This window comes from Mauremys reevesii, linkage group 7 (genome assembly GCF_016161935.1).
Source record: "Mauremys reevesii isolate NIE-2019 linkage group 7, ASM1616193v1, whole genome shotgun sequence".
NCBI classification, from domain to species: domain Eukaryota; kingdom Metazoa; phylum Chordata; order Testudines; family Geoemydidae; genus Mauremys; species Mauremys reevesii.
Genome location: NC_052629.1, coordinates 95,824,288 through 95,840,676, shown reverse-complemented (window position 1 = coordinate 95,840,676; position 16,389 = coordinate 95,824,288). Strand labels below are relative to the sequence as shown.

At 63.0% G+C, this 16,389-nt stretch overlaps 1 protein-coding gene across 8 annotated transcripts in view; it reads right to left on the bottom strand.

The window, feature by feature from the left end:
• Positions 1-789: 789 nt before the first annotated feature.
• The window catches only part of MARK2 (microtubule affinity regulating kinase 2), a 106,936-nt gene continuing 91,336 nt past the window's right edge, over positions 790-16,389 (bottom strand). For 3 of the 8 annotated variants that reach the window (XM_039547456.1, XM_039547454.1, XM_039547453.1), the window contains exons 10-19: positions 15,896-15,995; positions 15,064-15,176; positions 14,587-14,719; positions 13,616-13,791; positions 13,282-13,379; positions 10,272-10,430; positions 8,817-9,068; positions 7,213-7,239; positions 4,264-4,308; positions 3,579-3,930 (exon numbers count right to left, since the gene is read on the bottom strand). In XM_039547456.1, the coding sequence (XP_039403390.1) occupies positions 3,579-3,930; positions 4,264-4,308; positions 7,213-7,239; positions 8,817-9,068; positions 10,272-10,430; positions 13,282-13,379; positions 13,616-13,791; positions 14,587-14,719; positions 15,064-15,176; positions 15,896-15,995 (1,455 nt within the window). Of the gene's footprint in view, positions 3,931-4,263; positions 4,309-7,212; positions 7,240-8,816; positions 9,069-10,271; positions 10,431-13,281; positions 13,380-13,615; positions 13,792-14,586; positions 14,720-15,063; positions 15,177-15,895; positions 15,996-16,389 lie in introns of all 8 variants that reach the window. The other 5 variants (XM_039547458.1, XM_039547452.1, XM_039547459.1 and 2 more) reach the window with 4 other exon arrangements.

Here is a 16,389-nt window from a genome sequence, read left to right as displayed (position 1 = left end):
CTGCTCTTCCCGTCTGGAGCTCAAAACGCTTGACTGGCTCCTCCGACCCCCAGAGCTGGTCCAATTCGAGCTATTGCCTCAGCCATCTTGCCGTGGGGCTGGGTCAGTAGAGTGGCTGCCTCTTGCAGCAGCCAGGCAGGTGGGGCCAAGGGCAGGATGCAAACCCACCAGCAGTTGGGGCTGAGAAAGGCGCATTCACTTTGGTGGGAACAGTCCAGGGGGCCAACACCCCTGGATTCCTGGAGCGGGGATGGGCCTGTATAACCAGCCCCTTGAGCCTGGGTGCCTGGGACAGGGGCCCTGCCAGTGACAGGGCACAGCCCAGAGTGAGGCTTGTGGCTCTAGGAGCATCCAGCTGGGGGCCTCTGCTGCAGTGGGTTGAGGCTGCAGCACCAGGGAGCCTGTGGCTCCTGCACCTCTACTGCTGCCTGCAAAGGGGCAGCGTTGGGGCCCAACCCAACATGTGTTTGGCTGAGCAAACCCCAGGCCCTCCCCTGGCTGCAGAGCACAGAGTGGGGCTGATGAACCCAGAATGGCCACAAGGGGAGCCAAGACTCCCCCTTAAAAACAGTATTTCTACAGCACCCTCCGGCACAAGCTCTGGCCAAACCACCTCCCCCCCAGTGTGTGTGGGGGGGCTGTTTATATAGGCATTGCAGTTGCCTCCGGGGTGCCCAGAGAGCCCCACTTGTGCAGCTCCTTTGGGGCTAGGGAGGGCCACTGGGAGCAGAAGGAGGGACACGGGGGTGGGGGAGGGCAGAGGAATACAAAACAGGAGGCTGCAGCAGCTCTTTCTGGAAAGTTTTAATCTAGAACCTGGAAAAACTACATCGAATCGCAGCTCCGCTCCAGGGCCCCAGCGGGGCCAAAGCCCTCCAGGACGGGGCAGTGGCAGGGCCCCCCACCCCCAAGAAGGGGGCAGCATAGAGCCCATTCCCTGACCTCCCAGCAGGGGGCAGCGTCGGGGGCCAGAGCAGATTTTTTTTTTATTAAAAAAAAAAAAGGCATTTTCTGATCAGAATAAAACAAAACAAAAAAAACCACTCACAAAACCGAGGTATCAGTACAGATATATACAGGTGGGGGGAGGGGGAGGAACAGCCCCCCAGGGGCAGGGAAGTACATTATTTAGCATCACAAGTGTGGCTATGATGGATGGAGAAGCCTGGTGGCGATGGGGGGGAGGGGGGAATGTTAGTGCAGCCAGTGCAAGGGGGGCGGGGCAAAGCAGGGGAAATCCTGTAGTCAGTGTTGGGGGGGTGGGGTGGTAAATGGAGCAAGTGTAGGCCCTGAAACATTGGCTGAGGGGTCCCTGCTGAGCCAGGGCCAGCTGGGATTAGAGGGGGATATCAGACCCTCTCCCCCCAGCACCACACAACTGCTGCCTTTCCCCTGCCTATTCTTGGCTTCAAGTACCTGTGCCCCCCACACTCCAAGGCAGTGCCCCCCTCCAATGCCTAACCAGAAAACAGGAGCAGCTCTGGGCTCAATCAGGACCTCAGCCATGTGGGCAAGGCCTCCCCTCCCCCTGCCACTACTCCCGCAGAGGGGGAGCCAGAGCCAAGAACCAATGGCTGGAGAGGGGGAGGAGCTCCTGTTCCTAGGCCAGCAGGTAACACTCCCCAATCATTTGGCATTACCAAACCCAGCCCCCACTGACAGGATCATCCAAAGTCCAGCATGGGGGGCCCTGCATGGGACACTCCGTGGCTCCTACAACTCCTCACCCCTAGCACAGGGAACTGGACAGGGATCAGGGCCAAGCACAGGGGCTGGGGGAAGATGTCATGAGTTCCCCAATGGAGAAGGACTCGCTAGATAGAACCCAGGAGTCCTGACTCCCTCACTCCGGAACACTAGACCCCTTCCACTGCTCAGGGTAGGCCCCCAGCGGTGCCCACTGCTGCTAGGGAACAGAGTGTGGGGGGGTCCACTCACCACCACTCAGCCAGTCCCAGGGAGACCCTGCCCCACCCCACATGGGGCAGACGGCACAGCTGGTGGGCACAGGGGGGGAAGCTGAACCATAGCTGGGGGCAGATCCAGAGAAGGGGCCTCGCCAAGAGCTCCCTGACACCCAACAGCCCCTCTAATGCCCCAGGGTCCAGCTGTGCCCAATGCAGGCCAGGGGCAGCCTACTCCAGGGATGGGGGAAGGAGGTGAGCCAGTCCTAGAGCTGGGGGGGGGAAGAACACCAGAGCTGCAGTGCAGTTTAAAAACATTCTCTTTATTGTGTCTAAGACAGGGGCTCAGCTCAGGGCAGAGCCCCCTGGGGAAGAGGCCTCAGACCCCTCCAGCCTGACACCCCCACCCCTGTCCTGGGGGAAGTCACCCTGGGACTGGGGAGATTTGGTATGAACCACCCCCACTTGTGAGATGCACGGGGGGGAGGGGGATGCACCCTCCATCCAAGCAAGGGATAGGCAGCAGGGGAGAGGAGGCTGCTGCCAAGAGCCCCCCCCTCATCCCAGCCAGTCCCTGCACTGATTCCCCGCCACCCCCATTGGGTCTCTGACATGGGCCAGCTGGGGGAGTTACTGCCAGACCGAGGGGGACGGGGTGCAGCTGGGAGAGGGAGCCCATCAACCAAGTGCTCCAGGCTAGAGGAGGGGGAGCTCACAGCCCAGCCGCAGCACCCCTCCCCCTCCCGCCTTTCCCCCCCCCTAGCGGGAGCAGAGCTGGGGAGGGGCTTGTCTGGTTGGGCCTGATCATCCTCACTCAGGGCAGGGGCTCAGCCTGGGAGCCCACGTGCTACAGCTGGCTGGGGGAGAGGCTGCCAACCCCACCCCCATATTAATGCCCAATAGGGGGCACCCGCAGGAAGGTGGGGTCTGGCTTTCCCAGCTCCCTGCTGCTGCCCCAGCCTGTGGGAGCTGCCCTTAGTGCCCAGCACAGCAGGCCCAGCCCCAAGCAACCTGCCCCCTGGGGAAAGGGCAAGTTGGCACCTGCAGGGGGGCTGGGTGAAAGGCATTGTGGGAGAGGTGAGGGGTGAAAGGCATTGTGGGAAAGAGGGCCGGACTTCTCTGGCTTTTGAACCACTTTTTTTTTTTTTTGGTAAGAGCTCCTGGCCAGCATGGCAGGCATCTGAGGGGCAGTACCACGATTTGCTGGAGCCCGCATGCTGGCGGCAGCAGGGGGCATGCTGGCCCCCAGCCCTCTCCCCACCACCGTCTCTGCTGCCGCCCCCACCAGGGTATCAAAAAATAAACATTTCTCCAATTAATTACAATCCTGCAAGGGGAGGAGTGTGCGGCTCTGGGCCCCCCCATGCACTGCGGGGGGTGCATGTCTGCACGGGAGGCAGCTGTGCCCCCCTCTCCTGGTGCACAGCCAGGGGGCATCTCGGCACAGCAGTGGGGGAGAGGAGGCATGTTTTTGCACCCCCTGTCCTGGTGCACGGCTGTGGGTCCTTGCAAGGTGGGCAGGAGCGTCTCCAATGCCCCTCCCGGGCGCCCAGCTTGAGGGAGGAGGGTCTGCGTCTCAGTGCCCCCTGGCACACCGCCGTGGGGAGATCCTGCAGCTCAGGATCTCCTCGTCCCAGCCCAGGGCACGTGGGGTGCAGCGCAGCAGGGGGCTGGTTAAAGCTTGAGCTCATTGGCCACCTTGGAGGCAATGTTCTTGAAGGCCATGGAGGTGCCCGTTATCCGTTTGAATCGCACACCGTTGAGTGACAGCCGCGGCAGCTTGCACACCTCCATCTCCCACTGCACAAAGGAGTCGTGGCCGGGCGCCCCGTGCATGCACAGCAGCATGTACTTCTCCTGCAGCTCGCACTGGCAGCTGTTGGCATCCAGCACCTTGCGGATCTCCTTCATCATCTCGTTGGGCTCCATGGAGCTCGTTGTCTTCATGCTCCAGGTGAAGCGTAGCGAGCGAGGCTTGGCGTCCCGGTTCTCATCCCGCTCCTTGTCCCCTCCCACCATGTGAGGTCTGCAAGGGGGAGACAGTGTCAGTGGGGCGGGGGCACCCCACCCCGACTGCCCAGCCCCCAACCTGACAGCTGGAGGAGACAGAGGCGGTATTAAGGACAGATGGACAGACAGGAGCAAGGGCTGAGACAGAGGGTGCACTCCACCTACAGGCCCCCAGAGAGCCCCCAGCCAGCTGGGGACCCTAGAAGAGAGGGAGCCCCAAGCCAGGGTTCCCCCCAATGAGAACCAGACAGGCAAAGCGAGGCTGAGCTGTGCCCCCCTCCCCGGGTTGCCCACTCCAGATCCCATGGCTGGGGGGCCCCAGGGAGCAGGGAGGCAGCTCCATTCTCACCTGAGGGTCTCCACTCGGTCTTTGCTCTCTGGCTCATGCGGGTTCCTCAAAAAACAGAGTGGGAGAGTTTAGTTTGGAGGGGGACGGGGAGCAATAACGCTGACGGCTGCACCCCACCACTGGGGAGCGAAAATGCTGATGGCCCCACTCCCGGGGGACAGGAGGGGAGTCCCTCTGCCTCAGCCTGGGCCTTGGCACGAGACAGCTCCCTGCATGCCCTGCTCCAGCAGCCTCATGCTTGGTGGAGGGGGAGCAGTGCATGCTGGGAAAGGGTGCTGTGGCAAAAGGATTGCTAGGAGCCCTGCTGCACCGGGAGGACTCCCAACACTAGGGCACAAGGGAGACCCCCAAAGGCAGGAGAGGCCGAAACGGATGGGGTAGGACTCCGAACACCATTGCCTCCTCTCCCCTCAGGGAAGACAGGAGCTAAGGCCATGCTGGGGGTAAGCCTGGTGCAGGGTGTTGTATTATTGCTGGTCATCATTCAGCGGCCCCAGGACAAGCTAACGCTTGGCAGCAGTGCTCACCTCCTGTCCCCAGGCAGGGATTGGGCCAGGATGGCATGAGTACCCGGCATTCGCCGACAGCGCCCGGCCCCTGCACCGCAGGGATCGGGCCAGTTTGAGAATGGCACAATGAGTTATGGACCCGAGAAAGAGCCCAGGAGGAGTCCTGGCACCAGCCCCCGGACGCCCCTCCCTGAGCATAGAACCCAGGAGTCCCAGCTCCCAGACCCATCCTGGAGCTGGGGATAGAACCCAGGAGTCCCAGCTTTCAGCCCCCCACCCTCTTCCTGGAGCTGGGGGCAGAACCCAGGAGTCCCAGCTCCCAGACCCTCCTGCTCTAACCCACTAGGCCTCCTCTCCCCCCGGAGCCAGAGTCCATTCGGAGCAGATCTGGGGGCAGGGACAGGTTTGGCACCTGCTGTTCCCAATAATGAGGAGGCAGAATCAGCTCAGAGCCAGGACACTACGAACACCCCCGCTCCTTTCCCCCCAGATGTGCTTGGAGGAGAGCTGACTAGAGACCCCCTTCTCCATGGCCTTTTGGGGTGCCCCCCTCTGTCACATGATGCTGCTGATCACTGTCCTCTGAGTCCACCTTCTGCGCAGCACCTAGGCCAAGGACACAGCCTCCCAGGAGCAGGGAGAGGGGCAGGCTCCAGCCAGCAGCCAGGCAGGGGTGGGGGTGGAGGGGAGTCTGGGGTGGGGGAACCCCCCCACTTTCCATCCAATTCCCACCCTGCATGCGGGAAGCAGAACCCCAGAGCCCTGATCTGTGCCAAGCCCTGGCTCGGCTAAGGCAACCCCAGTCCTGCCTTGCACCAACCACCCTGTCCCACTAGGGGCATCAGCGCTGCTCCCTGTTTCACCACTGCCCCTCCCTTCCCCTGGGGAGGGCCCCCAGCCCACACTGCCTCATGCCCACTCTCACCCAGGGCACCACAGCCCAGCCCAAGCCCAGTCCCTGGCACCCAGGGACCAGCTGACATCAGCACAAGTCCCAGGGGATGGGCGTCCCCGCATGGCCAGGGCCAGGGGTCAGAGCAGTCACCTAATCCCTGCCTCAGCCATCTCCTGCTGGAGACCTGCTGCTCCTCGGGGGAAGGGATCCCTAGGATGACACGCAGCCTGGGATACAAACAGCGCCAGGGCCCTGATCCCAGCTCTAACAGCTAGCGAGGAAATGGCACAGAAGGGGGCACAGGAGTGGCGGGGACAGACAGACAACGTAAATCCACAGCCAAATCCCAACTCTTCCCCCCCAGCACAGCAGCCTGAAGCCCATCCGCTTGGCACAGCCTGCGCTGCCTGGCTGGCTCCCTTTGCTGGTTACGGGGTGGTTACGGGCGCACAGTCATGCAGGGAGCCATGCAGCACAGCACAGCCGCCTCCTCCCCACAGACTCTCAGGGCCAAGAGCAGCTAGAGTCCAGGGCTCTGCCCCAGCCCTGCCTTGGCCTCTCCATCCCGACCTGCCCACTGCCCCAGCCTGCCCCCCATCCCAACCCACAGCCCTCCCCCCGCCCCAGCTCTGCCCCCCAACTCCCTGCTATTCCAGCCCTGCCCCCACAGCTCTGCCAGGAGTCCTGACTCCTAGCTCCCTCTGCTCTGCCCACTGGCCTGACGCTGCCCACAGGGCACAGGGCCTATCCTTTCTACTTTCTCATGGGAGCGACCACTGTGAGGGTGGGAAGGGTCCTTGTGGAGCTCGTTCCCTGGTGGGGCCAAGGCGGAGGCCCCACACCAGGCTCTCCTCATGGGGAGTGGTGACAGCCCAGGCCATAGGTGGGTGGCTTGGCTGGTGAAGAGCCTGGCCATGTTTGCCAGCTGCTGTAGGGGGGGCCCTGCCAACCCTGCGGATCTGAGAATGAAGCATGGAGGGGGTGCGGCTTCAAGAGCAGCCAAGCGCCCCCTGAAGCAGCCCTGGAGGACCCTGGCAGCTCCCCCAGAGCATATTCCCAGCAGGTTAGCAGGCATGGCGAGCACCTCACGCAGCCCCGCTCCTAGTGCCACATGCACGGGGAGAGGGTTAGTCTGGGGCGGGGTGGGTCCGGTTAGAGATCAGAGCCCCAGCACTGCTCACCAGGGAGAGGCAGGGCCCCCTTAAAGGGACAGTGCAGCCTATCAGGCCCCGTGCCATGCCACCCTGCCACCGGTGCTAGGCTATGACAGATGGCAGGGACGCTTCCCCCAGCCCCATGGATGCAGAGGGAATTGGAAGACTCAGAGCCAGGTGTAGGGGCACATGCCCACAGTGGTGACCCCTCCTGAGCAGGCTGCCCTCAGGGGAGGGGATTCTAGCCAGCTCACTAGGCAAGAGGGGGCGATGCCAGGCGGGGAGCCAATAAGCCCATTGTCCCTTTAAGCTGCTGTCAGGCCGCCAGCCCAGACCCCCAGCAGACAGGGTTAGTACGGGACGGACAGGACAAATCCAGAGAGACGCCTACCTTCTGGCAAACCTGAAAGACACATTTCTACAAAAACACAAACAGAGAAGAGAAGGGAGAACGTTGGGTGCATCACTGCAAGACCCCGGCTCATGGGGAAAGGAGAGCCATGGGGATGAGATGGTGCCGTGCCACGGGGCAGGGCAGCACTGCCCCTACACACCCACCCACAGCACAAAAGACTTTCAGCCACACCTAACCACTAGGCCCCACTCCCCCCAGAGCTGGGAGTAGAATCCAGGAGTCCTGACCCCCAGCCCCACCCCCACAACCCACTGGACCCCACTTCCCTCCCAGAGCAGGGAACAGAAGCAAGCAGCTTGTGCTGGATGGAGTGGGGGTTAGTGCCTAAGCAGAAGGAGGGGGGCGCTGCCACCATGAAGGGGAATGTTGGCTTCTGGGGACCCCTGGCTCCTCTCCCAGGTTCCTGGAAGCAGCCAACCCTCGCCCCAGCGAGCGACAGCAGAAGGGATCAGGGCAGAGGCTGGGCCTGAGGACAGGCCTGCCCAGCTGTGAAGCTCAGAGCACTTGACCAAACTCCTCCCAGAAATCAGCCCCATTTTACTGGGGGGGAATCTGCCACTCAGACACAGCAGAGAGTCACCCAAGACACCACCCTTCCCCTCCCCGAGCTGGGAATAGAACCCCAGAGTCCCGGCTCCCAGTCCCCTCCCCCATGCTCTAACCCACTAGAACATACCAACTCCAGGCATTTCCCAAGCCCCCAGTCTTTGTGGTCTCCAGTGACCCCTGGGGGCCCAGCAGCAGCCTTACAGCTGCCCTGTGGGTTCTGGGGAGCCTGGCAGCCCTGGGGAGCCTGGCAGCCCTGGGGCAGGGGTTAGAAGACACTCCCCTGCACCAACAGGCCCTGGGCCACCCCAGCCCAACCTCCAGCACGGTCCTGTGTTCAGGGGCAGCTCACCCAGCTGCTGGCCCTAGAGAGACATTTCTTCCCTTCACTCGGCATCTATTCAAAGTGCCCCCTTGTACTGGCAACGTGCCCCCACTTTGTGCCCACTGCCAGAAAAGGCTCCTTTCCCACTTCTGTACCCCCTGCTTTTTGCCCTACCCTCCAGTTCTGCTGGTGCCCCTCAAACCTGATCCACAGCCCCCTGCTGTCCCAGCCCGGGGCTCCCCCCACAGCTCTGCAAGTGCCCAACTCCAACCAGCAACCCCCACTATCCCAGCCCCGTCCCCCCAACAGCTCTGCAGTGCCCCTCCACCCTGGAGCCCCCTGCCATGGGCACATGGTGGTTTTGCGATACAGGACTTTACACAGATGCTGAGGGCAGCCTAAGCCAGATCAGAGCTGCACAACACAGACAGCAGCAGACGACAGCGCAGAGGGGCGCTGAGCCAGCAGGGAGCCCAGGGGTGCCAAGCCCAGTGCCTGGCACAGCACAATACACAGCTTGCTCTCAAGTGCCCTTGCCAGGGCAGCGCAGGGGGGGCTCCCTGCTGCCTGCCAGCCCAGGATGCTCTGTGCCTCTCCCTGGCCTGGGGATGCAGGTATTCTAGGAGCAGGTGAGCCAAGAGCAGCAAAACGCCTCCCTCTCCCCCCTGCATGGCACAGACACACACAGGCCCCCCTCCCCCGCTCTCACCTGCGCACAAACTTGGAGGTGAACTTGCTGAAGATGCTGCCGGAGGCACCCCGGCGTCCCTGGCTGTTCCCAGAGGGTGAGGCAGGTGGTACGTTGTAGGGGAGGTTCTGCTGGTCCCGGACCTGCCGGAGCTGCCCGGCGTGGAAGGTACTGCGGCTGGAGATGCCCCGCGGGAAGTTGGTGCGTTCTGGGATGGCACTGCTGATGTTGTGGGCAGAGGGTGAAGCCCCCGGGACCCTCTGGGGGGCAGTGCTGTGGTGGGGGCAGAGATCCAGTCAGGGGGGCAGTGCTGGGAGACATGCTTACCCCCCCGGGCTTCCAGGCTTCAGGGGGCATTGATTGCCAGCATCCACTCACTTCCTGACACAGGTGCCATCTGGTGCCAACCAGAGACTGGGCACCTCCTCCTCTGGGGACCAGATGGATCCAAGAGACTGCTAGTGGGGTAACCTGGGGCCAGATCAGAGCTGGTGCCTCCTGGAGAGGAGTGGACCTGTACCCCACTCCCCATGCCCCTAAGCAAGCCAGGTCCCCGCACCCTGGGCCAGATCAGACCTGGTTCCCATGGGAGGGGAATGACTCCATATCCCATTCCCTGGCCCCCAAGCCAGCCAATCCCTCAGCCAGTCTACACAGCACTTAAACACCTGTGGCTGGCCTTTGTCAGCTGACTCAGGCTCGCAGGGCCCTGGAACCTGAGCCTGGACCTCTATGCTGCTGTTTTACAGCCCTGCAGCCTGAGTCAGCTGACACAGGCCAGCCACAGGTGTTTAAGTGCTGTGTTGACATACGATTAGTATCAATATTAAGTGTAGCAGACACAGGCAGCTACAAAAGCCACGTCAGTCAAGATCCTGCCCCCCACCCCGGCCCCTCCCTGCGCAGCGCGGCTCCTTAGTGCCTTGGAGGAGACGGGAGATAGGGCACTCTCGCATGCAGGAGTGGAGGTGCCACGGAGGCCAGTTGTCCCAAGGCCTCCATCTCTGGTTGCACAAGGCCTCAGTGGGGACTGTCCCGCCAGCTAGATGTGCAGCAGATGGTTATCTCCAGCAGCTGACCCCTAAGGCTCCCCTTGTGGCCGGAGCCCACAGATCAGCTGGGGTGCAGAGAACTAGTGGGGGGGACCCTAGGGAGCGGCTAGCAGGGGCTATATGGAGGGAACATTAACCCAGGGCTGAGACTCCAGCCCTGAACAGGCTTCCATCAGTTCTGGCTTTAGGGGATCATGAGATTAGCCATCCCCTCCCTGAGTGGCTGGGTGGTCCCTGGGCAGTGCTGGCTACAGGGATCACCTGGTGCCACCCACAATGGACAAAGATGGGTGAGCCACATCTGCTGGGCCCCATGGCCCAGCATCCTCTTGTTCACTCACTTGCAGGCCCGGTGGCCCAGGGAGGGGTGCGCAAGAAGTGGGCGAGGAGCGGACACTAGGGGGCACCCTGCCTGCCTACTTGCCTGGGTCTCTGGGCCTCACAGTTATTTTCAGTGGGGGGCAGCGTGGGCTTGTTGGGGTGCACGGAGGCAGACATGGATTTCTGGTGCTGGCGCGGGCGTGCGGAGCCCACGGCGGCGGAAGCGGAAGCCGTGGAAGCCCTGGACCCCGGAGTGGTTAAACTAGGAAACAAAAGCAGGGGAGAAGCACAGATTTAAAGGGAGGGGAGGGAGAGGGGACATGAGGCTGTATCCAGAGCTACACCTGCTCTCAGGGTCTATAGGGCTCTCCCACACACCCTCCTCCACAGTGCTGGGACCTGAGGGGTTGTTCTCTGGCACAGACATGGGGCCAAGCAGCATCAGCTGCATTTGGCCCACTAGCCACCAGCCCAAGAGCCAAGCTTAGCTGGCCACAGGATCCGGGAACAACTCTCGCCCTGTGCACCCTAAAAGGAAAGCCCCAGCCCATGAGCCAGCTGGCAGCTTCTGCCCTGGGGCCTGAGTGGAGCCAGTGCCCCCTAGAGGGGAAAGGCACCGGATCCCATTCCCCACCACCCTGAACCATCCTGTCCCCTGCCCTGTGGCCGGACTGGAGCCGATGCCCTCTAGAAAAGAAAGGCCACAGCAGCTCAGTCCCCTAGCTCTGCTATGGCCTCCTTGCCACATTCCCTACAGAGATTTGGTGGTGGGGCACCCCAATTTATAATCTTACAACTTTTCAGGAAGACCTAAGCCCAGTCAGGAAGAGAAATACCCAGCCCTCCTGGTGCTGCCCTAGAGATACAGCCCCATGTTGGTAAAGACAGATCAGGGAGCAAAATATACAATATACAGCCCAGTATATGTGTATATGGGGGGGACACACACACACTCAGATGCAGAATGGGCAAGGGGCAGGTGCTGATGAAGGTGAGGGGTAAAATAAAGGAGATGGGCAGTGGGGTGCAGGTGGGCACGGAGCCTCTCCCCCAGCTGGGGCCCTGCAGCAGTGGGGGATGCTGGGTGCACAATGAATGGGAGCGGAGATGGAGCAGCAGCAATGGGAAGGAATGGGGGTGTCATGCTCCAGATGGGGAACCTTTTGCTGCTCTTCAGTCTGAGCTCAGTGGGGTCTAGAAGCAGTCAGGCACCCAGACCCCAGTCCCCAGGCACTGGGGGGGAGGGGGGAGGAGGAAAAAAGAGGGACAGTGGGATGCACAGAGCCCAGTCACCTGGCACTGCCAAGGGAACAGCGGGAGGCGCAGAGCCCAGTCACCTGGCACTGCCAAGGGAACAGCGGGAGGCGCAGAGCCCAGTCACCTGGCACTGGGGGGAGGGGAACAGCGGGATGCGCAGAGCCCAGTACCCTGGCCCGTGAGGTGGGGGGACAGCGGGATGCACAGAGCCCCGTCCCCTGGCACTGGAGGGGGGGACAGCGGGATGCACAGAGCCCCATCCCCTGGCACTTGAGGGGGGGGGACAGCGGGATGCACAGAGCCCCGTCCCCTGGCACTGGAGGGAGGGGACAGCGGGATGCACAGAGCCCAGTACCCTGGCCCTTGAGGTGGGGGGACAGCGGGATGCACAGAGCCCCATCCCCTGGCACTGGAGGGGGGGGACAGCGGGATGCACAGAGCCCCATCCCCTGGCACTGGAGGGAGGGGACAGCGGGATGCACAGAGCCCCGTCCCCTGGCACTGGAGGGGGGGGACAGCGGGATACACAGAGCCCAGTCCCCTGGCACTGGAGGGGGGGGACAGCGGGATGCGCAGAGCCCAGTCCCCTGGCACTGGAGGGAGGGGAACAGCAGGATGCGCAGAGCCCAGTCCCCTGGCACTGGAGGGGGGGGACAGCGGGATGCACAGAGCCCCGTCCCCTGGCACTGGAGGGGGGGGACAGCGGGATGCACAGAGCCCCGTCCCCTGGCACTGGAGGGGGGGGGACAGCGGGATGCACAGAGCCCAGTCCCCTGGCACTGGAGGGGGGGGAGGGGACAGCGGGATGCACAGAGCTCCGTCACCTGGCACTTGAGGCGGGGGGACAGAGGGATGCGCAGAGCCCAGTCCCCTGGCACTGGAGGGAGGGGACAGCGGGATGCACAGAGCCCCGTCCCCTGGCACTGGAGGGAGGGGACAGCGGGATGCGCAGAGCCCTGTCCCCTGTCACTTGAGGTGGGGGGACAGCGGGATGCGCAGAGCCCAGTCCCCTGGCACTGGAGGGAGGGGAACAGCGGGATGCGCAGAGCCCAGTCCCCTGGCACTGGAGGGGGGGGGGGACAGCGGGATGCACAGAGCCCCGTCCCCTGGCACTGGAGGGAGGGGACAGCGGGATGCGCAGAGCCCCGTCCCCTGGCACTGGAGGGAGGCGACAGCGGGATGCACAGAGCCCCGTCCCCTGGCACTGGAGGGGGGGACAGCGGGATGCACAGAGCCCCGTCCCCTGGCACTGGAGGGAGGGGACAGCGGGATGCGCGGAGCCCAGTCCCCTGGCACTGGAGGGGTGGGGAATAGCAGGATACACAGAGCCCACTCAGCAGGCGCGGGGAGGGGAGAGGGGCACGTGGAGACGCACACGCAGAGCCCAGAGGCTGCGGGAGTGGGTAGGGCACTGGCCTAGGACTTCCCCAGCTGAACACGAAGAGGGCAACCTGGTGTGAGCCAAACCCTGGGATGGGGGCCTGGCGTGACCCCCTTGCCTAATGCCCCTCCCACACTTGCTACACCTGCAAGGGTGGCAAAATGAGCAGCAGTCCCCAGGGAGCAGCAAGTCAGCTCCCTTGGGCACTGGAAGGGGAGAGCTGCCAGCTTTCGCATTGCTGTGCCAGGGCCCCTGCTGCCCAGGCAGGAAGCCCCCTCCACTCCTCCTCAGCCCTGGGATGCAGTGTGCTCCCTGAAGTGGGGCACCGCGCAGAGAAGATCGTGGTGTTGCCGAGCCCCCAGGCCCCAGCGTGGCACAGACAGGAGACAGACGCCCTGGCAGACTCCCAGCGTGGCACTCCAAGGCTCCCAGGGATGGGATGCCCCCATCTAGCCTCCTACCCGGGAATCCCTACCTGTCCTTGCCATTCTGTATGGAGTTCTGGCCCAAGCCGGTCCGCTCCAGCATGGGGGAATTCCGGCTCCGGTTGGTGCTGGTGGAGAGGACACTGTTCTGTGGGGGGGGACAGACATGGAGTGAATGGGGGCATCTGACACCTGCTGCCCCTCACCTCATCCCAGGCCCATCCTGCACGTGGGAAACTGAGGCACAGAGGTGAAGTGACTCACTCAACTTCACAGAGCAAGTCTTCAATCGAGCCAGGAATAGAACCCAGGAGTCCCAGCTCCCCCCACCCACTAGGCCCCCCTCCCTTCCCAGAGCCAGGAACACGATGCAGGAGTCCTGACCGTGGATGGGGTGGGCGTGCTCTTCTTCCTCTCGAGCCCGGTCAGCGGGCTGGCGGGCACTTTGACGGTGCTGCTGGCCTTACGCCCAGCCTCACGCTCCTCCTCGGGGCGCTTGTTCTCCGCGTTGTTGCTCTGGGTCTTCTTGGAGTATGAAGTGGAGGTGGGGATGGCAGGGACTGCAATGACAGCGACAGGCCTGCGGGCTGAGCATAGGCAGCGCCAGAAGGACCCCACCCGCTGCTGCTGCTGTCTGGCCAGCCAGGGGCCATGAGTCCCCCATGTCCCCGCCACCACCCAGGCTGGCCAGGAACCATCCCAACTCAGTACTGTCCCCCTATCCCCTGCCACTACCATCCAGCCAGGGGCCTCAAGCTCTGCTTCAGTGCCTCCACCCAGCACCATTACCCGGCTGGGAACCATCCCCTTCCACTGCTACCAACCCCACCAGGCTCTGGCTCTCCCTCATCACCACAGGTGCCAGGCTGGCTGTCCTGGACACCGCCATGCCAGGAGACTAGAGCAGCTTGGTGTTCCTGCTTGCTGATGGATTCCAGCCCCCGAGGGGCGGCCCTTGCTGCTGAAAGGGGGCTGTGCTGTCACACGGCCCTGGGACCATGGCCTGAGGGAGGAGGCGAGGGAGAGAGTCTGCAGACCTGAGGAGAGTGGCACTCCAAAGGGGAAACCATTGCCAGCCATGGCAAGAGCAGGGCCCCCTTTCTCTAGCCCTTCCCACTAGCAGAGCTCACAGCATCAGCCACACTGTTCACCATCAAAAGGGCTGCCCTGGGTCACATTGCTAGTCCACAGCCGAACTCGGGATAGAACCCAGGAGACTCCCGGCCTTCCCCACTGTAACCACTAGACCCATCCCGTAGAGATAACTGCCAGACTAGCCATCAGCTTTGCTGTTTGCCCTGGCTCTGAGAGGCTCCAGGGTGGCCAGTGGGGCGCTGCCTGGGGGGCGCACTTACCCTGGTCGCTGAAGCGCCGCTGCTTGGGGTTGGCCGAGACGCTGCGTTGTACCTTGTGCGAGGGGGAGGGGACGCTACTGTTGGCCAGCTCGGCCGCAGGCCTTGGCTTCAGCGTGATGTTGTCGTTGTCCAGCTGGAAGAACGGGAGACAGGCCGGGGTTTCCAGATTGCTCCAGGGAATGGCAGGGAACTGGGCAGGGCATAGGGTACTGCACCAGCCTTCACTGCCAAAAGCCTGCCTTGGCAACAGGCTGCCACCACTGGGATGGCCAGTTCCAGGGGCTCAACCCAATCGCTGCCCAGAAAGATCATTGTGGAATCACAAGGGTGTTAGAAAACAGCCCCTACCAGAGTCCAGGGCTGTGGGTCAAGATTGAAGGGCTGGAGGGGAGGAGAGAGCCCAGGGCTGGGATGGCAGGGGAGCAGCTGACAGAGCTGTGTGATCGCTACTGGAGCCCACCTCCCCACAGCACCCACCTCTGAGTTCTTGTATCCCAGCAGCAGGTAAGTGGCCATGACCTCGTTATACTTCTGCCCTATCAGCGACTCCTGGATCTCCTCCCGCGTGTACCCCATGGAGATCATCAGCTCTGTGGAGAAAAACATGCCGTGGTGAGGAGTTCCCCAGGCACAGCCCCACACCCTGCCTGGCACAGGTTGGGAACAGGGGGCACCCGCTGCTGAGCACAGGGGGAGAGGGGAGCCCTGGCGCCGAGGCAGCCCACAGCACCAGTCCAACTGTGCACAGCACCGGGTGACTGACGCTGTAGGTCCCCACTAAGGTGCCCCACCTGGGAGGTGTGCCCGGGTGATGGGCAGCTGGGGAGGGAGCAGGCCCAGGTGTTTGGCCTGGCTTGTTCTAGCTCCCAGCTGGGACTGAGTAGCTCAGTGCTTTCCAGGACAAGGCTCAAAGCACCTGCTGGCACCAACTGCCCCCTAGCAGCAGGTACTGGGAGGTGACGACACTGAGCAGGGGTCAAACAGGCACAGTAGTTTGATCCAGAGCTGGGACTGAACCCAGGCGTCCTGGCTCTCAGCCCCCACTCCCCTCCCAGAGCTGGGAACTGAACACAGGCATCCCGATTCTCGGCTCCCTCTAGTCACGAGCTCCACTGCCTCTCCAGCAGAGCTCCTTGCACCCCTCCGTTATCCCCCGCCCCACTGCGGAGGGGGAGCTGTGTACACAGGGCAGGGGTGGGGAGCATTGAGGCCTAGGCACAGGCAGCACTGCTGGCTTGTCTGCTCTCTCCACAGCCAGTTCGGGGGGGGGGCCCAAGCTGCCACGCCCCCAGGCGCTCTGGTGCCGTACCTGTCCGCCGTGGGTCCTTGTAGTCAGGGACGGGCTCCATGTAGGGCTTCAGCTCGTCGTCCTCATGCCCCACATTCATCCAGCGGTCTTTCATGATTTGCTGCAGTGGAGAGGGGGAGTAGGGGGAGTCAGCAGAGGGTTGGGCAGAGGACACCCGGGGATGCAACATTCACCTCGACCCCCATCGCGCAGCCACTGAAGGAACCCGCCTCCCCCCAAGTGCGTCAGGCACCCTATGGGCCCAGCACTGAGAGGGATTTGGGGCTTCCTCAGGAGCATCAAGGTACAGGCCACTGCTGGAGAGAGGATCCTAGGCCAGAGGGGTCAATGGGTCTGATTGGGGGGGGAAGGGGAGGGATACTGGACTGCATGGGCCCATGGGTCTGACCCAGAGTGGCAGGGACTGGGGGGATGCCAGGCTGGCTGGGGCTCATGGGTCTGATCCATGGTGGGGAGGGTGGGCAGATATATTGAGCTGGCTGGGCCCATGGGGA